The 22,302-nt window shown below is 52.8% G+C and overlaps 1 protein-coding gene across 1 annotated transcript; it reads right to left on the bottom strand.

The window, feature by feature from the left end:
• Positions 1-1,754: 1,754 nt before the first annotated feature.
• IGF2 (insulin like growth factor 2) lies at positions 1,755-19,895 on the bottom strand. Its single transcript, XM_054635653.2, has 4 exons — positions 19,359-19,895; positions 11,617-11,779; positions 4,784-4,950; positions 1,755-4,335 (listed from the first exon to the last, which is right to left on the bottom strand). The coding sequence occupies exons 1-4, from the start codon at positions 19,464-19,466 to the stop codon at positions 4,093-4,095; spliced, it is 681 nt and encodes a 226-aa protein (XP_054491628.1). The 5' UTR covers positions 19,467-19,895; the 3' UTR covers positions 1,755-4,092.
• Between the last annotated feature and the right edge of the window lie 2,407 nt (positions 19,896-22,302).

The raw sequence follows: 22,302 nt of genomic DNA, 5'->3' as shown, positions 1-22,302 counted from the left end.
AAAACAAAAAAAAACATTTGCCCTTTGCTGCCTGCAGAGCTACATAATAATGCTGAGACCCAGGGGCCAGGGTTGGGGCTGGGCTAAGGTACAGGGTTAGCCCTCCCAGTTGTTCCTGGGTCTCTAAGCAGCATCTAGGATTTCTCTGCTGAAACCATCCTTTGCCTCCCCACCCTCTTGCACATCAGCAGAGCAGTGGGTGGAGGTCCCTGCACCAGCTGGGCTGGACGTGGAGGTGCATTAAAGCTCAGACATGCCAGTTGTGCCTCCCCAGGGACCACTGCCCCTCGCTGCTGCAGCCATGCTCCTGCAATCCAGCAGCTCAGCACCCAGAGCTGTGCCTGCACAGAGAGGCATCATTACAAAAACCAGCCCATCCATCTGAGAAAACATGGCAGGCTTGGGTTTGCTCTCAAGCCTGCTGTCTGAGATTCCCAGGCTGAGCCCATGACATACCTGCCACCTGGACAAGAGCCTTTGCAGACAACAGAAGATACTTGAGACAAAGCAAAGGTTCAGTTTCATCCAGACTCCCACCCTCTGGCCAGGACAATGCTCAGAGGCAGTTTCTGCCTCTCCTTACAAGTAAGGGCAGTCTTTAACAAGCCAAAAGGCAAGATGGCACATTTTGAAATCTCTTGATATCCAAAGAAATTAGCTGCTGTGGTCTGGCCCCATGGAGACTCCTGATAGGATAAGGCAAAACAGAGGGTTTATGAAGAGCCGTGCTTGGAAACATCATCATCACCCTTAAGGTGCTTCCAGCTTTGTTGCTTTCCTTCATGGGGAATGCAGCAAGATATTTGGCTGAAGATTTTCTTGCTTTTTAATCAGCTCTAAACACCCCCCATGACAGTGCCTTACACAACAAAGAGCAGAAAAAGACCAAAGTTCCCAAAAGCAAAATTTCTATCAGTTACAACCAGAAGCCACAATGGAATCAGTCCTCACTCTTCATAGGGGCACGTTTGAATGTGAACAAAACCTGCACTGGGTCTTGGAACGTGGTCAGAAATACAGACACATCCTTTTTCCACCTGCAATAAGGTACATGGCCAGAGGAAGGCCTACATCTGTACAAAACTCTCCCCGACCAACCACAAAAATCCCCAAAGGAAAAAATGTGTGAAATTGTTGTTGTTGTTGTTTATTGCAATTTTTAAAAGAAACTGTGGGCACTGTTTTACCCACAATTGTTCTACTACCAAACTGGAACTGCAGTGTTCTACCTTCTATTTGCAGGGGTGCATGATGGTTGAATGTGATAAAAAGCAGATCTTTGGGATTCCTAAAAATGTAAAGAGAAGCTGTATCTACCCCGAGAAACCAGAGAAGCTCCATCTACCAGGAGACCTAACCTAGACACGTTTCTTTGCTCTTTTTTGCCATCTTCACTTCCCATCCAGCTTTCAGGTCCCTGGGAACAACCCAAACTGGTAAAAGCTGAGCAAAGCCCAACAGCTGCTGGGAAACAACACCAGATCTCACCAGGAATCACTGGGCATTCACCTGGGGGATTCAGGTGGCATCTGCCACAGGACTGAGGTTCCATGTTGTGTTTAAGGGCACCACATGCTCTATTGCAGTTTTGAGCTTGAAAAGAGGAGCTGCAGTGCACTCTGCTCCTCCACAGGGAGTGGCTCTTGGTGTGGCCTGCTTCCCACCCAACTCTCACCCCAGGAGCAAAAGTAAATGAAAAGTAAAAGAAAAAGTCAGGCTTCATATTCTGGATGGATATTTATTTGCTTAACAGGTTTTCTTTTTTTTTTTTTTTTTTTTTAATTTTTTCTTTTTTGGTACAAAGCATCCAGGAAAGCTTTTACTTCTCTTTTTAAAAAATAAAAACTAAGTTTTTTTTAAAAAAAGACACATGAAAAGGAAAAAAAAAAGTCAATTATTTGCAATTTCTCTGTTTTTATTCTGCCTTCCCACCCCACCCACTTCCCTTTCCCCCTCCCTAATTTGGACTGATTTTCATTCTTTTCCATATATATTTAATAAAATAAATAAAGGATTTTCTTTGTCGTGTATTGCAGTGCCATTTTTTTAAACAAAGGCTTCATGGCTCAACATTGCAAGGTAATAACAAACAAAAGGATTATACATTAAAATCCTCCCCCTCTCAAGACTCCCCTAGCCCTCCCCTCCAAACCACGAAATAGAATACAATTCAAGTAGTCTTTTTTTTTTTTATGTTTTAAATGTATGGATATATAAGACAAAGCAAGTACAGAACTGGTTAACAGAGTGTCCCCATTTTATTAGCAAGTGAGAGTATATTAGGGAGATGTAATTGATTCCCCCCCCTTTTACGGTTTCTAGACAGATAATATATATTATTTTAAACCCAACCTATTTTACAGCCCTCTGCCCACCTCTCAAACCCATCTGCTGACCGAGTCCCGAGGCAGAGCCTGGCCCTTCCCCATCCCGTGCAGCAGCCCCAGCCCTGCAGCCACCCCGGCACAGGGGCTGCCCTTCCTCCTGCACACCCTGGAGGGCAGCGAGGGGAGGAGGGCAGGGATGCCAGGGTCCGGCCGGAAGGACACAAAGGGCAAGAGAAGGAAAAGGAGACGGCAGGGCGTGGAACTGCTCCTTCTGGAGGGGCTCGGTGTGCGGGCTGCCTGCCTGCCTGCTCGCTGGACCATCGGCACTGCAGCAAGGACAGGGGAGAGCAAGATTCCCCTCAGCTCAGGAAGCCAAGCTCCAGGGGCTCCAGGGGGTCTCCATGGCCAGGGGGTCCGTGCAGAAGCAGGGCCTTGAGTTCTAACTGGCAACACCTTCACCATTCAAAATAGTTTGTCTCCAGAACAGCTCCCTTTTAGTCTAAGTTGCGGTGGTTGTGTTGTTTTTGTTTCTTTTAAACAAAAAAAAAGGATGCGTGTCGATGTATTCTGTGTGTGCGTGCATCTGTGTACATGAGTAACAGCCAACTAGCTCATATGGTCATGACCAAGCTATATTTCAGAAGAGAAAAGAAACACATTTATCACACTTTTCCTAAAACGAAAAGCTAAAATTTCAAGTTCAGTATTCGCTATCTTGTCCTTCCCTCCCCACCCTCCCTTGCTATTTCTGGGTTTTTTCCCTTCCAACTTACTTTAGCACCATAACACATTTTAAACATTACAATCCCTCTTCAGATACTACACAAAATGTCCCATAAAAATAGTGCTTTTTTGCCAAAAAAGTTATATAATATATTATATATATAAATCAACTAAATCCGTGGCAAATGTGCAATGCAGACGCCTCCTCCATTTAAAGTGAGCATCAGCTCACTTTTTTTCTTTTTTTCTTCTTTCCCCTTTCCTTTTCCTTCTCTCTTTCTTGCTTTCTCTCTCCTCTTCCTCTCTTTCTCCCGACATCGGTGATTTCAAAAAAGGTGCAAGTCGATTTGGAATCTTGTAATGAAGCACACACACAAAAACGCAGATGGGGGCTCCTCGGAACTTCTTCTCAGGTACGTTTTTCTTTTAAAGGTGCAAAAGAAAGTTATAAAAATAAGAAAAACCAAAAGAAAAAAAAAAACAAAAAAAGAAGAAAAAAAGTGGGGTGGGAATGAGGCAAAAAATCTTTATCCCTCAATGTTTCTCCCCGTTCTATTGTTTTTTTCACTTTATTGTCAAGAAAGACACGGAATGGACGCTTCGAGAGAAAAAAAAGATTAAAAAAAGGATTTAACTTCATATCCTTTTTTCCTCTTGCTCTTTCTTTTGTCTTCTGGCGTTGGCACCGGGGATGTCACGCAGCACCCAGCAGCAAAAAAGTTCAAGTGCCAAACTGTCCCTTCGCAAGTACAGGTTTGGAAATACCGGGGGCGTGGGGAAACGAAACAGGTGTGGGAAACGAAAGAGCCCTCCCCCCCACCCCAAAGGGAAGATGCCGTGGGAGCGGTGCCGCTCGCCACCGCCGCCGCCATCCCCTCCTTGCCGTGACAGTTGTTTGGTTGGGGCCGGAGCGGCGTGAGGGTGCCCCGCCGTCCCGCTCCTCGGCTCAGCGGCCCTGGGGACGGAGGGGCTCGGGGGTCGGGAATCGCCAGTCCTCCCGCCCTCCCCCAGGAGATCAAAAATCGAGACGGCTGGTCAGGGTTCATTTCTGGGGGCCAGCCGTTTCCGGGGAGGCTCGTGCCGCGGGGGGCCTCTGGCTGGGCAGGGAGATGAGGGGACGGTGCAGCGCCTTGGCTTCCTCGGCCGCTTGCAGCCCCTCCGCCTGCCACCGGTACCGGCGAGCCCGCAGGATGTTGGGCGCGTCCCGCTGCCGCCGCTGGGAGCTCTTCTTCTGCCACACGTCGTACTTGGAGTACTTGCCATGAGAGGGCTTCTGGAAGCTCTCCTGCAAGGAGAGGGACAGCAATATTAGCCTCCACTCAAGCCTGCCCGCTCTCCAGATGGGGATTCCCTTCTTGGACCTCCATCCCTCCCATGGAAATATTGCCTCATCCCTGGAAACCGTCACAGAAAGGTTGGACAGGGCTCTGAGCAACCTGATCCAGTAGATGCTTATTGCAGGGCGGTTGCACTAGATGACCTTTAAAGGTCACTTCCAATCCAAACCATGCTATGACTCTGTGACCCAGCCCACCTCTGGTTCCCCACCTTACTAAGAGCTGACTTTTGGCAGGCTGTTTGGCACGACTTGCCAATGGTGGCTGTCTCTCAAAAGCTCTGCAGAAACACAAGACCTTGCAGCTGGGGTTTGTTCTCTCCACCCACGGCCTTCCTGTCTTTTCTCTCTCTGTTTATTTCAGAGGAGGGCCACCATCCCTGTGCAGCCTCCTCACCTTGCTGAGTGCTGGCAGGCCCGCCAGGGAGGTGGCAGAGAGGTCACGCTCCGACTTGACGGATTTGGCGCAGTATGTTTCCAGCAGAGCCAGGTCGCAGCTCCGAAAGCAGCACTCCTCCACGATGCCCCGGTTGATCCGCCGGTTATTTCGTCCCACTGGCCTACCTGCAACAGCAGAGACCCTGGCATTAGCCACCAACCTGGGCTGGACCCCCTGTCCAATTCCTTGTAGGCATCCCTCCACCACCAGCCATCAGAGACTCCGCATCCTTCAGACACAGCAGTGCTTCTCCCAGACCAGCTGACACGCACCCGCAAACCAGCCAAGTGTCACGTTAAGATTTCCCAGACAAATGCTACTGATGCCAACACGTGCCTCCAGCAGCAGTTTAAAGGCACTTTAAATGATGGGGGTTTATCTCCCTCCTCTATCTCTGGCACAGATGGCCTTCTCAGGCCCAGCTGAGGGGAGGAAGCTCAAGCCCAGCCTGACCGCCAGCGCCGTGCCGATTACTGCGACCGTCTCCGATGTTGATCCTGGCAAGCGAATTTTATTAGAAAGAAGCAGCACAGCGTTGTGGCTGCCAACCTCCCTCCGCCGGATCAACACTCAGGCAGGTGAAGCGAAGCAAGGCAGCTAAATTTTACCAGATGGGACAGCTCTGAGACAGCTGCAGAAAGAATACAGGCTCCCACACCCGCCAAGAATAGCTGTTAAACTTAATCTTTTAATAAGGGTTCCTCTCCCATTTCTGCCTGCAGAAGGATGCAAAAACCCATGTCTGGTGCAGCAATGACCAAGTGCATTTCATATCACTGCTTAATGATGGCCAAACTGCTCCAGAGGAAAAGCTTACATCAGTTTTGCCATGTTTCCTCCCCCTCTCAAAATAAAAGAGATGGGTAAAGTTGAATTTCTGATGCAAAGAAAATTTGCTTTGGAACTGGGGCTTCCAGAATGTAAACCAGCCCTAAACAAAAGGATTTTCTCCATGCTTTTGCACGTAGCAGGTTATGCTCTTGTGCTGTTGTGGGGTTTGCAGCTAGGCTGCTGCACACTGCCGTGAGCGCCTCCTCCCAGGACAAGGTGCTCCGAGTAAAGGAAACAGAGGCCAGCAACAGTGGGGTTTGCAAACAGGATCTGGTACCACATCCCAGCCAGGTGATTTCTGGCAGAGGGAAAACTGAGAGTGAGTGGTGTATAGCACAATGCCTAGCACTGCTCACTGTGGCATGCTGAGCCCTCACCTCCCAGCTGCCTGCAGGAGCACACAGCACTGCCCACACCAGCCCTGTGCATGACCCATGATCCACACTTCTGCACTCCTGATGAAGCAGGCACTCAAGTCTTAGGCCTTGGTGAAGACCTAAGTCGAGCTTACATGGAGCTGACCACTTTCCCTGAAGGGTATCCCACCCTGGATGCCCACCCAAAGTTCCTCGGGACAAGGGCTGTAAAGCACAGTTCTCTATGCATACAGTGCAGGCCAACATGTGAGAAGCAGTCCCAGATGTGCAATACAGCTGTGCATGTGGGATGCAGTTCTGCATGTGGGTGCATTTAATGCAGCCCCACATGTGCAATGCAGGCATGCATATTCAACACGGTTCTCCATGCACAATGGAGCCCCCTGTGCACAATGCTGGCATGCAAAACACCATGAAAATGCCTTGCTGCTGCCTCTGTAATAGCCTGGCAGCAGGGCACCTGCTCTCTGTTAAAATCAGTCGTGTTCCCATAGGCCAGGAGCCCTCTGGTCCATGCTGCTGTATTTCCAGCATGCTCAGAGGTTGCACAAACAAACACAGCATCAGTGTGCTGGTTGATGGGGCAGCTGACCCATACCATGAGACCTGCCTCTGGGAGTCACTTCAAATGCTTCCGTGTCCACATTCGTCCCCCTTGTGCCAGCACCTTCCTTTTCTTTTTCTCTAGAAGAACTTCAGGCATGACCTTTAACCAGCCCCACAGGGAGATGAGAAGGCTGGTTCTCCCTTGGCAAAGGTTCATTGAAGAGATCACTGTTAGGAGTTTAATTTTCTCTCTTGTGGTCAATAAACACTGGATTTGGCCCTTCCCTGAAAGGTAGGGCAGATGTGTTGGGTGCCCACAGCTCAAGTGGTGTCAGAGCAGGCAGCCTGGGTGGTGATGGCCAAAGGAGACAGGGACAGGAGCCAGCTTAGGGCCAGCTGCAAGTATTCTTCTCTGCATGCAATGCCCAGTGAGATCCGTGGGAGAGGTGCACTCCAGCAATACCCCACACTGCACGTGGCCCCTGCTCAGGTCCTCTCAATCCCAGTGCCCAACTCAATCCATGGCAGGCTGCTGAAGCATTAAGCTGCTCCACAAAGGCATCCTGATATGGGCAGAAGGAGAGTTCAGAAAGGAAAGAGAAAAAATTAAAGTCACCCCCTCTCGCTAGCACATTCCCTAAGGGCTACATTCACACTCCCGCTGAACAGAAGGCTGCACAAGTGATGACACACATGGTTTGAGGAGAAGTTGAGGTTTTCAAAAAGGTTACATATCTCCTCTCAAAAACAGAAGTTTCCCACTTGCAGTTATGTGTTTGTTTGGAAAGAAGAGGGGAGGAGAAAAACAATGAGGACAGCGGGACTACATCCACTGCTGTGCCTTCAAGGGCGATTTCTGGTGTTGGTACACACAGGAAGATCACGTCAGCGCGTGTTTGCAAATGCCAGGTGTGCCACCACCAGGGTGAGCTCCCAGCAGGGACCACCACACTGGCACAGCTTCTTCCTCCCTGACTGCTGCCCCTGCCTGCCTCTCAGGTACACGTGTGGCCCCCAGCCCCAGTGTGCTGCTCCTTCTCTCCTGCACAAAGCTGCTGCAAGCCGTTCCCCTTGCCGGCACCACTGCCAGCTCCACCGTGACTCTCCGATGGGGCACGTTTCCATTACATAATTGTCCGTACGGACCTTGCCAAATGCCACTACAATCCTCCGGGGCAGAGTTACTTTAGGGAAAAAAAATAAGCAAACATAACAAACAGGAATTTAGTCTCAGAAAGTACCTGGAGAGAACAGGACATAGCTGGCTAACAGCAATATTGCTGCTGACCTGGATTGGGAAGAGCGTTTGTTCTGTAACACAATTTACACAGGGACTAAAGGTTGAATTTCCTGGCTTTTGCCCATGGGTGGCATCTCTCTGTACTGCCACTGCCAAACCCAGGGAAGGTTTTGCCACTCCATCCCTTGCCCACAGGGGAGAACTGTGTGGGCAGCAGGCTGCGGCATCGCCGGGGCACGCGAGCCACTTCCCATCACAGCAACGACCTCCTCCTCCTCCTGAGGAAACTCGCTTCCTCTCGGCCTTCAATGAATGGTCAGGCTCCCCTTCTCCCAAAACTGTGCTTCACCAAAACCTTCTACAGCGCTGCTGCTGAGGGGACAAGCCCTGAGATGCAAAGTCCTGTGATGCAAAGCCCGGTAGTGTGAAGCCCTCCAGCTGCCTGGGGTTATTCCTGCCTAGGTACAGGCTCTCCTGACAGGGCATCCCAGAAGTGGCACAATGCCAAACCCGTTCCTGGGAAAACCCAGAGGCCACGTACCTGCAGCTCAGCTATGCCACTGTGCCAGAGGAGGCACAGTGCCCACGGCCATGGGGGACAGGAGGGTCCCTTCCCTAGCATGAGCACCCCACTGCTCCTGGCTCCCCACCCTCACCAAACAGATGCTGTGGGGAGGGGTGCACGGTGCTGGTGCCACCCTGGCTGGGTCCCCTCTCCTCCGGTCAATCAGGCGGTCAGCCGAGTGGAAGGGGACTTTGGGTGTAAACAGTCCCCGTGCCCCTGTCGCAGGAATGTTGGGAGCAACAAGGGGGCCTTTGTGCAGCACCAGGCCCCGTCCCAGTGCCCCCGGCCTGGCCCTCCCCTACCCCGGCACCGCACTTTCCCCCCTGCTTTTTCCTAGTATTATTCGGAGGAGCGGCGGGTGCGCAAGAATGTGCCCCGTCAGCACAAGCGGCTGCAAAGAGCTAAATTCTTATCAGCTGTTGGAAAGGAGGAAACAGGAGCTGTTGTTTACAGAGAAGTCGGCCGCCTCTCCCCCTGCAGCCCCTTCTCCCTCCCTGCCAGAGCTGCATGACAGCAACTTCAGGGCTGAGGCTTCCTCTCGGCCTGCCCCGCTTTTCACTCCAGGCTGGACTCAGCATCCCTCCATGGGCTGTGCTGCTGTCCCTGGGTGGCTGCTGGGGAGCAGGGGTACCAACCCTGCCACAGTGCCATGGCACAAAGCCACCACCTTGACAGCAGCTGCGGCCAAGCCAAAAGACTTAAAAGTCACTGAGAGGAAGCATCACCAGTGCAGAGCAAAGCGTGCTCAGATTCAGCTCTAGCTTGCCCATGCATGCCTGGGGTAGATACAGGGCTGGCATCACCATTTCCACCATGTCCCAACGCTAGGTAACCTCGGTGCTGCCAGCCCTGCCCCTGTTAGTGCAGCTCTTCTGCAGCCCCAGCTCTTGGAGGCAGCTTCAGCATTCTCAGCCCCAAGCACCTGCCAGCCGTGGTGCCTCCCAGGACACCATCTGTGCCTGCATCCCCCTTGCACTGATGCAAGATCACTGAATCTCACAGCCAGCTTCCCTAGCAAAGTGCTCTCTTGCAAGAATGCAGAGCATCACAAGTTCTTAAATAATTGCTTCAGAAAAAAAAGCAATAATGGATTTTCATACAATTTTTGGTTTTTTCAGTATTACCAGCCTGTCCAGCTGGCCCTCAGGTATGCACAGGACGAGGCTCCCCAAGTCATTTATTTCCTATGTGAACAGCTGCTTTAGCACAGGCTGCTCATCAGGTCACACATCCCAAGCTGTGAGGTGCTCAAAGCAAACCCAGGCTCAGTTTTAAGATGAACATGGTCAGAAATAATTGCTTAGAGAGGGAAAAATTATGTGAAATGGGGGTGTCTAAAACCTTCATCAAGTAGAGGCATTGCCCAAATGTCTTCAGCCTTGCATGGCACAGGCTGGTCAGATCCTGAAAGGGTTAAAATATTGGACTATGTTTCACCCCCAGTACCTGGGCTCACCAGAAATATTCAAAAAGGTAAAGATGGGAGGGGACAAAAAGAAATAAAGTAAGAACCCCCTTGCAAGCACCCGACTGGCCACTTGGCACCAAGAGACTTGTCTGCCTTCAAAAGTGTTTTTATTTTGGCCTGGGCAGCTGGGTTATTTGAGGTGAAAGGAGGTCAGTTTGACCTTAAAACAAAAGCCCCATTCCCTTTCATCCCCAGAGAGAGGGAGGAGGGAAGAGAAAGCAGGGAGGGAGACAGATGCTCCCCTACATATAGAGGGAGAGGAAGAGCTGTGAGAGCAGGAGAGGCACTTGCCTCCTTGCCATGCCGGTAAGAGAAGGGAGATGAAGAGAGGAAGGGCAGCTGCCATGCAAACCCTCACTGCTTGGCTCCATCACAGCGAGGAAGTGCACCCAGAGCACCCCAAAAGCACCACCTGCCCGCAGCACCCAGGAAGCCATGAGAAGATCCTGCTGCTCAGCTGGGATGGGGCAGGGGGATTGCCCCCAGAGAGCTGCAAAGCTACCTGCAGCCTGACCATCTGCCCAAAACTGAAGCTGAAGCCCTTCCCAACCTGAATACTGCTTTGGCTGGGTGTGGGATCCTTGCACCTCTCTCTACCCAACATCAGCAGGCAGCAGGAGACAGGTCTAGTAAAGCATCCAGGTTGGGAAGGGACATCCAGGTTAGAAAAGGACATCCAAAGTCGTTCCTAACTTTGCAACACCCCATTGCTCCCTGCACAATCAGACTGGAACAGGAGGGAGGCTGGTGCTCAAATCTACTCTTCCAAAAAAACACCCTGTTTACTTGAAAGTGACTTTTTAATTCATTTTCCCAAGGCAGAGACAAGACTGCCAAAAGCACCATATGCAGCTGTTATCTCCATTCTCTTCCCCTCCATTTGGCTTTCCATCTTTCCTGTAGACAGTCACCCTGTGGCTCAGTCCTCAGCGGGGAGCAAGACAGTGTCTTCCCACTCCCAAGCAGAGCAGGGCACCGAAACACCAAAACAAGGTTATTACACTCGAGGCACCTCTGCCCATAGATTACTGAGCATCCATTGTCAGTGGTTCACTTCTCATCCTCCCTGTTTACCAGGTAATCCATTGAAATGCCAATGGTCCAAAGACCCAAAGCATCCTGGTGGAAAGCCCACTGCAATCAGCTGGTCTGAAGCCATCTGCACGCTGCACACAGCAGCAGTGCTGCATTTTTTTTTGCATTAGCTGCCCTGCAAAGGGGTAAGACATCACTCTTCAGCAGCAACTTCACCAGTGGTAGCTGAGGGGTCACAAAGCCTTGTCACAAAGTTTTGGGACCAGCCAAGAAGGTGCTGCTATACCCAGGCAAAGCCTGCTTGGGAGGGGAGAGCGCTCAGCTTCCTGCCTGCTGTCAGGATGCAACGCTTAGGCAGCAAAGCTTCAAAATAAACCAGGGCCCAAACTCAGCAGAGCGCTGGCTGCAAACACCCTCGTTATTGTAATGATTTTCTCTTTTTCCCTGGTGAACCAGTCACATATGGTTCCCCAGAGACATTCAACTATCCTGAGCATTATATGTGGGACCCAGCTTCCCCATGGTACCAGACAGTCCCCAAAACCAATGCCAAGTGGATGCCTGTCACCCCGACAGTGTCCATTTTCTTGCTCCTCTCCTGGCCTGCTGCCATATACAAGGAAATCCCGAAAAGCATCAGGCTGGGGAACCCCTCCTTTCCCTCCCGGCCCGGCTCTGCTGAGCCAAGGTGTGGGCTGGGGGCAGCCTGCTGTAGTGCCCAGCACTTACTGAAGTAGAAGCCCCTGTCCCCGCAGACGAACTGCAGCGTGTCCACCAGCTCCCCGCCGCACAGGGTCTCCGCCGTGCCGTAGGCGGCTGCTGAGTCCAGCGCGTAGGCCAGGAAGGCCAGGAGCAGCAGCAGCATCCGCCTGGCTGCGCACATCCTCGGCACCTGGGGACAGAGGCACAGCGTTAGCACCGCGGGACAGACCCCCCCTGCCACCTCCCCTGCCCGCAGCACACCGAGGGGATGCCCAGCCATGCTGGGATGCTGCTGCTGCTGCTGCTGCTGCTGCTGCTGCTGCTGCTGCTGCAGGGAAGGAGCGGCAGCGCTGTGACAGCCGCTGGCTGGGGTGAGGCCAGCTCCCTGCGCTCGGCCGCCGGGCAGCAGCGCCGGCCAGACAAGGTTTGCATTGAGGCGGGTTTTCCATTGGAAAATCCCACTTCAGCCTACCTCTGAAAGGCTTTTATTTCCCCTGCTCTTTCAACGGCGTGATTTTTTTTTTTTTTTAATTTTCCCCCCCTTTTAAAAGGGAATTTATTCAAATTATTATTAGTAGGTGTTGTTTTTTCCTCTTCTGATGACAGGTTTTCATGCCCTGTCTGAAAACATGTCCGTGCAAAGTGAAATCAAGTGAAGCTTCAACCTGTCCTAGAGCTGCTTTTGAGGAAAGCTGGGAAGAAGAGCTTTCGTCCCAGGCATGTGAGCGAGATGAGGCTCAAGCAATCAAGAGGCTGATTGCACAAGCTGTGTTTGCTGATGAGTCGGTACTGAGAAGACATCCCTCAGGAATAGTGTGGTCCCATGGGAAACACACCTGAGGCATCACTAGGGAGGGTAAAGGCAGTGTCAGACAGTGCAGAGCACTAAAAAGGAAACTCCCTGGATATTTGCTAACTAGCCCAAAGACTCAGCTCCTGCAAACAGCTTTACCTCCGTGTCAGCCTCTGCAGGTGTAAAGCAAGGGTGCTATCGCCCCACTGGATGGGGCAAAACCCATGAATGGCTCAAGGCATTATAGTCCCTCAGTGATGAGCCTCACAGTACGCATGCAGCCAAAGAACACTGAGTTTTGACCAGACAGGTAAGCTCAAAATGAAGAGATGCACGTCAAAATAGCAGACGGTGGGTGGCAACCCTAATCTCAAGCAGAGCATCCTCTCTCCTTGCTAATATTCAACCAAGACACTAGGTCTCACATCCAGCTTTCATCACCATAGCATCTGAGCAGCTCGAGAATAATATCAGTTAATGAATATTACCTCACCCCCCCGGGATGCTCGGAGATGGAGCCGAAGCCCAGGATAGATTAAATGACTCGCCCAAGGTCACAGGGGAAGTCTGCAGCGCAGCCAGGAAATTAGCCCAGGTCCCCCGAGGCCCCACTACGGTCCTGCCAGCAATAAAGACACCCTTGCTCCCGAATTTTTCGTAGCACGTAGCTCAAATTGTCACTGCTAGAAATGCATCATGCTACAAGTCATGAGCTCTGCTGAGCAGCGGGAGGACAGGGATCAGCAGCAGGAAAAGCCAAAGCAGAGGTTTCAAGGTCTGGGTGGGCTGTGGGGGACGTTCCTCCTGCTTGAGTTTTGATGGCCATAGTATTGCTCAGCCTGTGCTGACAGAGATCAGCAAGACTGGCACAAGCCCTCCAAAGCTCTGGACAAGAGAGGCAGCAGCCCTGGGAACACACTGGTCTCAAATCAGCAAGTGATGGGACCAGGACCAGCTTTTCCAGTAGCAATGGTCCCTTCAGCACACTGCAGGGACTTTGTTCTGTATTACAGTAGGAGCAGACGGATGGCACCAGGCTCTGACACCATGCTGCCAAGCTGCAGTGTTTTACCACCAGCACCTTTTCACCTCATATATTTTTTTATCAAGTGGCCCACAGTTGTTTATTGGGCCTTTCCAACATGAACACAACATCACTTTCACTGCTGAAGTCATGCCCCTGGTGCTGCAGTGTCAGGAGCCAGATCTCCAGCTGACAACAGACCAACCACGCTGTTCCTGTCCCTTTTTCAGCCCTTTTTTTTATGTGCAGATCCCAATTGCTGGTGTCTCCAGGCCTCAGGTAGTGCCAGTCATTGCTGGGGTGACAGATTTGCCACCAGCCAGTGTTGCCATCAAAGGCACTCATATGGGATTTCAGGACAGCCACATGTTCCCATATCCCCAGTTGGGCTCATGCTGGCTGTGGGCACTGTGGCTAATGAGCAGGCTGCATGCTGGCCTCCTCAAGCCAGAGCCAGACCTGACATGAAAGGGTTGATTGGTGGCACAGGTGACAAACACCATTTTTCTTCCACATTCAGTGTAAAGAAAAGGGTGAGATGCTCTGAAGCAAGGGGAGACTGAGATTTTGTCAGCAGATGATATTTGATGCTGAGGAGACCTGATACCTTCTGTGGAAAAACACTTGTGCTCCTCAGAAAATACCTGCTCCTGCACAAGCTGCACTGCAAGCCCCTGGCAGCCTTCCCTGCCTCCACTGCAAGCTCCTTCCAGGTGCCCACAATACCCCATAACTCTGGCCAGGAAACGCCCCTGAAGCAGCAGGAACAGGGAGAGCCCCAGTGCTGTCATCCAGAGCACGGCTAACGTGGAAGTGTAATGTGGAAATCAACCAAGTCCACCTTTGCCCAGGCACCAGCCACCAGCCCTTCCCTCTGCTGTCACCTTGGCGTCTGCCTGCTCCTTCCAGTAGCTGTGTAATGAGAAACCAGGCAGCAAAGCAAAGAACATCTTTATTTACTACCCAGTGCTGCAGTTTCCCTCCACCTTGATGGAGCTGCAACCCAACTCAACCCTGCAAACCCTCCCCTCTCCCTTTGGCCCTACTGACTCTGCAAATAAAAGCCCCCAGACTTCACACAAAGGCTACAGAGGCTCCCAGGGTGCCATCACTCGCTCAACATCTCCCAGTAGCCTTTCAGCTGATCCTTCCCTCCCTCACAAGCAGGGATGAGCAGACCCATGCAGGATAGCTTGCACCCACCTCGCCATGGCTGCCAGAGCAGGTGCTGCTCACCCCAAAGGAGGGTGTCATGGCACAGCTGGGTACCTGCAGCCCAGACCTGGCTGGTGCAAGCACCATGCCAGCTGCACCAGTGGCAGGAACTGAATGGCTGCTCAGCATGATGAGTCTAAGCCCTGTGAATACCTCCAAGGCTTCATTCTCCACTGGAAACATGAGACAGCACAGCTTTCGGTTTCGGGTCCCAAGCATTAGGACAGGCATGGTCTCCTCAGCTGTTGAATAGGAGCAAATTCACACCACTGGTTGAAGAACCTTCCTATTTTATTAGAAAGCCTCTCTTACATGAAATGGAACAGGAATAAGGCAGCAGAAGGGAAGTGGGACACTTCCCTAAAGGACAAGGTCCTGTCTCTGCTAGAAGAGAGGCTACAGCCACCACTGTCCCATTCTTGCCAAAGCAGGTTCAACCAGTCATGCTGACTGCTACTGCTCTTTGTATGCCCAGGTAGAGCTCAAAGGCTTTGGGATGAAGTGGGATGGCAGCATGAGATGTGCCGGATGCCCAACAACCTGAGCACCAAATTCCTCCCCAGGAGGGCTTGGAGCCCACAGTGTGCAAGAGGGCGATGCAAGAGGAATCTCTTGGTTGCACAGGTCACCTGGACCATCCTGGGAATCACACCTGAAGCTCCTCTGAGTAACTCACATCTGAAGTAGCATGATCAGAGCAGAACAAGCTCAGACAAGGTATCAGCACACACTGCTGGCCTCTCCCTCTCTGGAGAGGGTCTGCTTTTCTCTCCATCCCTCATGTCCCTCTCATCCCCAGCACCACACACAAAGCCAGTTTGACACTGCAACCAGTTCAGCTGCAGGCTGCCATGTGCAGGATGTTCCTACCTTGGAACTCCTGTGTATTCCTGCCTTGTGGCACTGCACCCACAGCCAGGGACACCCAAACACCTCTTGGCAGGCTCCCACCAGCAGAGAGGGTTCTGTCTGAGTGGCTGTGATGTGCTGGGAGTGAGCCCGAGGGCAGGTCTGCAGTGGAGTCACCCTCCCACCCGAGACTGTTAAAGGATTTTGTCAGGATCTGCTGCTGAATCAGCTGGATCGACAGTTTCTGTCCAGCTGCTGGGGAGTTGGGGGCCAAGAGGCCACAATGTGCTCAAAGGCCCAGTTGCCAAGTCTCAGAGTACAGCTCAGGCATCCCTTGCATCCAGGCTTGTGCTGAGCAAACCAAACCATGATGCCTCTTGGGCAACAAATATCTCCCCAAAAACAGAGACAAAACCTCCTGTCTGACCTAATTCCTTCTTCAGTCTGGCCTTCATTGCAATTTAATATGAACAGAACAACGTAGGAGGGAATTGACAGATGGCCCAGTCTGTAAAATTTGGATTTGGACAGCGAAAAGAAAAAACAAAAATCTTGCTTCTTTGTGGAGCAGTGCAGCGTTTAAAAGGGAGCATAGCAAAAGAAAAGTCATCAGCCCAAACCCAGTGGCACATGTCAGAGGGGAAAACCCCAGTTTGCACATCCCAGCATCCCTCACACTCCACCCCTTCAAAAAAAAAAAAAAATAAAAAGGGCAGACTGATGTTTTGCTAGTGTGATGACTGCCTGTGAGAGATGCTGAACATCTGCCTCTCTGCATTACTCCTCTCCGTGGCCAGCCCCAGGAGAGTGGGGAGCTGAGCCGGTTCTGAGCATGGCAACCCCAAAGGAGCAGGATGTGGGCATGTGCCAACCTCTCAAGGGCCAAGAGAACACCACCCCTGCTCACGGGGCAGCCCAACCTGGCACAGGGCGCTGGGCCATGACGCCCCAAGGTGCCAAGGAGCAAAGGCACAGTGGAAGCCAGTGTGAGAGGCAGGTGCCTTGGCAGCTGAAACCACCCAGGAGCCACATCTTGGGCAGAGGCACAAGGATGAGGTGCCTAGCAATACCTGAAGCCAGAGGAATCACCTCGTGCTGTGCCACAGAAGAGCCTCTCTCTTCATCTGAAACAGAAAGGAGACTTCCAACCACCCACAGCTTGCAAGAAGCAAGCTTCAAAACACAAAACTTTTGACCACTGAGTTGTCAGGCTAATAAAAACTACTCAGGAGGACCAGGGGTTTTGCCATTTAGCTCAGGCTTGAAAAAAATAAAATACCTTCTGATTCTTGGCACCTGGCTTGCATGACATTCATATGGCTGAGGCTGGCAATACTGCTGCTATTTTTAGCCCTCACTTTTTTGTCTTCACTGCTCATCCCCATCAGCAGCCCACCCCAGCCCACACCGGAGGGGGGTCACCTTTCTGCCTTCCACCCTGTGAGCCTGGAGAGGCACCTGCCTCCTCTGCCTGTGGGGCAGGGAAGTGCTGCCTGCACCCCATGCCTATACGTGCTGCAGGAGAGCTACTGTGCCTGTGGAAAAATCAAGCTGAAAAAGGTGAATGGGGTATTCAGTACCATTTACTCACCCCACTGGGGAGTAAGAGTGTATTGCATAAATTTTGGTATGCAGCCCAGAAATATTTGATTTATTGTATTAAAAAAAAAAAAAAAAGGAAATGCAATCTTGCTTAACTCTTCTAAATACAGCTGGCAGGACCCAGTGAAGGGATTTAAGTCTGTTTTAGTAGCCTCACTTAACTCCTTTCTTTATTGTTCCTCTCTCCTTTCTGCATTCCCTTCCAAAACCTGGAGTATATCAGGGAAAGTTAACAGCAAGTTAAGCTGTTAAATCAGGAACTGTGGTGACTGGAGTCTACTGGCAAATGATATTCCCACAACACGTTGAACTTGCTTTATGTCTTGGCAGAGCAACTTTAACCCCTTCAGAGCCGGGCTGCAGCGCCAAGGCAGACTTCCTCCCCTGGTGCCCCCCACCTCTCGTGACCCCTCTCACAAGCATGCCGAGGGAGGCCGATATCGCTTTCCCTGCTAAGACACTCATCAGCTTTTAAAAGCAAAGACAATCCAAAGAAGGATCGGAGAGGTCAGCCCCAGGACACGAGCTGGGAGAGGGTGGGCCACTTACAGTGCTCGTATGCACTGCTGGAAACGCACCAACTCCTCGGTCCCTCTAAAAATAAGACCTCACCTGCTGTGTTTGCTTTATTTAAAAAAAGAAAAGTGCAGAAATGCTTTTCTCTGGTGCTCCGTGAGACAAGCTGGGCTCATGCTGAAGCCTATAGGAATCGAGGGGAAGACACACACTGACAACTCTGGGTTGACTGGTCAGAGCAGCAGCCCTCCAGCCAGGCTGAAAAAAAGATCACCTGTCAGAAGGAGCGCTGGGACACACACGCAGACACATTTTGGCTCTCAAATTTCATGCAGCGGTGGGAGGGGACCTGCGGTGTCAAATCTTTTATCCCTTAATGAATTTTCACAGGAGCTGGGATAGCCCCTTTGAAAGGCTGAGTGAACTTGTGTGGGTGTCAACAACATGGAACAAGATTTACAGCTCTGACCCATTCACCCCCACCAAAATTGTCAAGTTGGGTCCAAAACAGCACAGTGGAAGTCAAATCAGAAGTGTCAGTCAGTTTTATACCTCCAGATGTCCTTAGCACAAAGTCATCCTTAACAAAACCCCACGACCCAGGCTCCTCAACTCCACTCTAAATCAAGGCAAGAGGAGGAATAAAAATCCCAACACATTGAACCCTGCAAAGTAAAAGGGAAAAAAAAAAAAAAAAAAGCCTCCCACATACACACACAATCTGACAATAAACAAACCCAAAGAAAAACATGCCTCAGTCTCCCAGGCACATCCCAGCATTTGAAAGAAAACTACAAATTTTGTATAGGAAGCCTGGGTTGAAAGCAGAGGCTCTCCCGAGGTGTCTTGTTTAAAACCACCCACACAAACCTTGTTTTTACACTTGATTGCTCCACACCACCCTAGCGAGACCTGGCGTATCAGCAACCCCGCTGAAGCACCCTTGGCAGGAGGGGAGGCAGCCACATCTGCTGGTACAGTTACGCTAAATCCGAGTTCCCTCATGTGCCCCAATTCCCTACTGCTCAACAGAGTGCTAAAACCTTTCCAAGTTGCGCTCTTAAAACAATTACTGTAGGGAAAAGCAACTGGGAAGGAAGAAGAAAAAAAAAATATTTAAAAAATCACAGAAAGTCGAAGGCTGCACGCCAACCATTAACTCTCACTCCATTTTGGCTTCGCTTTCTTGTTTTTCCTCGCTGTATTTTTATCCCTCTCGAGACCAAACACACCGCAGTGTTTTGCAGAAGAGAGTTTAATCATCTCGCCGGTCTCCGGAGCCGGGGCCCCGCCGGTGCCCTCCCCGCGCGTCTCCCGCTGCCGCAGCCGCCCCGCGCGGAGGGAGCTCCGCGGGCAGCGGGGGCCGCGCAGCGCTCGCTGCGTGACCTCGCATAGCCCCGGCCTGGCCCCCGCACGGCCGCGCCGCCGCCCCCGCCGCTGCCTCCTCCCCACGCGGGACCGCGCCGGCACGGCCCGGCCGGCAGCATCGCGGCGGGCAGCATCGCGGCGGGCGGGAGGGACCCCGGGATACCCCGCGCACCCACCGCAGCGGGGCCGCCCCGCCGCCCGCGCCTGGCCCGGCGCTCGGGGTCCCTCTAGTGACACGCGTGGGGACGGCGCGGCTCTGCCCGGCGCGGCTCTGCCCGGCGCGGTCGGGATGGCTCAGCGGTGCCCGGGCGGCGCGGCGCGGCGCGGAGCGGCTCTGCCCGGCACGGCGCGGGCAATCCCACCGTGCCCTGCCCGCGGAGGGCAGCGCGGAGCGGCGCTTACCTTGGCACTGCCGCTGCTGCTCTCAACTTCTTGCGGCGGCGGCGGCGGGCCGGGGAGGAAGGCGGGCTGCCGGCAGCGCTCATCCGTGTGTGCCCCGGCGCTTGACATGCTGCTCTCCTGCCCTGGCAGCGATCGCGGCTTTGGCTTGCCTTCCCCGCGCCCTGGCACGTTCTCTCCTCGCCTTGCCTTTTTGGTATGTCAAGTCCCTGCTGGATTTTGTCTGAAGGATGTTATTTTGTTACGATCAGGTATTCTGTTATTCTAGAGAAAGCGCTCGCTCGCTCGCTCTTTCTTTTCCTCTCCTTTTTCTTTTTCTTTTTTTTTTTTTTTCTGGGTTGTTTTTCGCCCTTTTTTTTTTTTTTTTCTTCCCTTCTCTTTCTCTCCTGCTTTGGCTGCCCCTTGGGTGGCTCTCACTTTTGCGTTTACTGAGTGCGTCCCTTTGGTCGGTGCGAAGGGGCCGGCTGCCTCGCTGCCCGCTGCTACCGGCTGCTGCCCCACGAGCGAGGAGACAAGCAGGGCGCTCCAGCTTTTATACCTTTTATACCCCCCCAATGGGCATGCTCTCCCGGCGAGCACCAGCCCGGCCACGCAGCCAATAATGTTGCAGAGCGGTCTAACCCCCTCTCTTCCCTCCCTCCCTTCCTTTCTTCCCTCCTTCTCCCTCGTAACCCTCCGGAGTCCAGCTCGGGAGGGAAGAGGGGACAGAAAGTTTTTGCCGCACGGTTTCTTTGCGTGCCGCTACCCGGGATGGGAGCTTTACCCCTTCTGCCGGTCCCGGGTGTGAGGGGGGCTCCGCGCATCCGCGGCCGCCCCGCAGGTGAAGGGAAGAGCTGTGGATCCGCACCCCGAGCCCCTGTCCAAAATACCGGGGGGCACCCCTTGAGCGCCTCTTCGCTGCGAGGCGGCGAGCCCCGAGTCCCGGCGGGGTGGGAGAGGGGAGATGGCCCGGTCCGTCCTCTCTCGGGTGCCCCTCTGGGTGCACACGGGCACAGGTGTCGGCGCCGGCCGCCGGAGGGCTCGGAGGAGCTGCCGGCAATGGCACGGGCATTGCCGCCCGGCCGCCGTGCCTGCCCCGCCGCGGGCAGCGAGCCCCCGCGGCCACCCCTGCGTGTGCGTGCGGACAGCATGGGCGCTGCCCCTCGCTCCCGGACCCTGCACCTCGCAGGGCACCCTCCCGCCGCGGTCCCCGCTGGCCGGGTCGCCTGTGCTTCCCGCCGGCTGCTGCAGGCGAGCAGTGCCGGCCCTGAGCCGAAGGGACTTTTCCCAGGCTGTGCCGAGCGTGTGCAGCAGCACGGGCAGAAGGCGCTCCCGAGGCTCCGCGCCGCTGCACGGCGGGCACAGCAGGCTGCATCGGCTCCCGAAGATCTGCCTTCCGAGGGGAAGGAACCCCAACCCCGCTGGCTTTCAAAGGCAGCCCCCAGACAGCCTCCGCTGCCCCGGAGGGTGCCCCTCTGCAGGGACACGCGTATCAGGCTGCGCCACAGGCGCGCACCCTCTTTGGAGCGGAGAGGAGCGGGGCTACCTGAGACCCGAGCGGCAGGTTGGCCCACCTCAGGTAGCGCTTGCCATAGCTAGTGCTGCGAAAGGGCAAGGATGCAGCAGTCCTCACCCCAGCATGAAATAAAAGCCCACCCCCCTTTATTTTTTTTTCAAGTTTGTACTTTATTTTTCCCTCCAAAGATCGGAGGTTTGCCTCATCTCTCAGCAGTGGGGATTGCCCTAAACGTGCCCAAGAAAACGTGAGCAGGATATTATCCTTTCTCACTAGGCTTTGGGCATCCCTTCCTTTGCTCCCGAGCATCCTTCTGTTTGCTGTGCTGTTCTCTGGGATGTGTCCCTGCGCATCCCACCCCGCAGTCCCGGTGTCAGGGCTCTAGGCTGCAACCGAAACATCGGCACATCTGGGAGGTGCTGAGGAAGCAGTTCCGTGCACATCAGACTCAACCACGGGCATCAATTCTCAGCTCCTACGCTGATATTTAAAAATGTAAAGGAGTGACCTGGCCGTCAACGAGACTGAGCATCTGCCGGCGTGTGCCAGAGCTCCAGATTTCTCCTTACCTTGGGCTTTTGGAGCTTCTCCTAGATGCCCAGGACTTAGTAAATCCGAGTTGTGGGTCCTCGCAAACTGCTCAGCAGAGGTGGTCTTAACAAAGAGCAAGCCACCTTTTCCTCCCTGCAAAAGCAGAACCCATCAAAGGAAAGGACCCAACCTTGGCAGGGGGGTCAGCAGGGCTGTAAGCTACTGTTAATAGCTGAAGGAGCCCCGCTCCCTTCCCCCAGCTCACCACAAGGACCTCCTGAGAGTAGACAAAAGAAAGCTTGGAGGGTTAATCTCCCTGAGAAAAACAAGTGATTTTCCAGTAAACAACTGCAATAGCAAACAATGGGGGTGAAAAATAGCGATCATAAAAAAGTCGGTTTGGAGGAAGAGGCGACCAAGTAAGAGAGGTGTCCTTTGGCTGGGGGAAAAACACGGCAGCAGTTTGATGAAGATTCAGCAGTAGCAGCCACAGCAAAATAAACCCCACAAGTTGCCACTGGATCTACTTGTGTTTGTGCCTTTTGATCTTTTAATTGCTTCTTAGTTATCCTTCAGTGCAAATAAATAGTGCATTGTGTCAAGAAAGAGGAGGGGGGCGGGGAAGGGAAGAAAGAGACACAAAAGAAAGAGCTGTCTCCCAGAAGAGAAAAGGAACAGGTTCTTTCCCCCCACCTTTAAAGGAGTGAATATATCTGTATTGGGGGGGAGGAAGGGGATAGGATTAGAAATCAAAGCGAAATTGGAGAGAAGCACATTAAGCCTCGGGCATCCTTACAGTAGGAAGGAAAGAGTGAGGTGGTAGAACCCTCGGGGAGTTTATTCGGTGAGTTATGAGAGGATCCACGAGTGTAATATTGTTAAAGGTCAGCCGAAACCTAATTTAAACTAGGGATGTGTGAC

Source organism: Agelaius phoeniceus, chromosome 6 (assembly GCF_051311805.1).
Source record: "Agelaius phoeniceus isolate bAgePho1 chromosome 6, bAgePho1.hap1, whole genome shotgun sequence".
Classification (NCBI taxonomy): domain Eukaryota; kingdom Metazoa; phylum Chordata; class Aves; order Passeriformes; family Icteridae; genus Agelaius; species Agelaius phoeniceus.
This window is presented reverse-complemented; position numbering and strand designations above follow the sequence as displayed.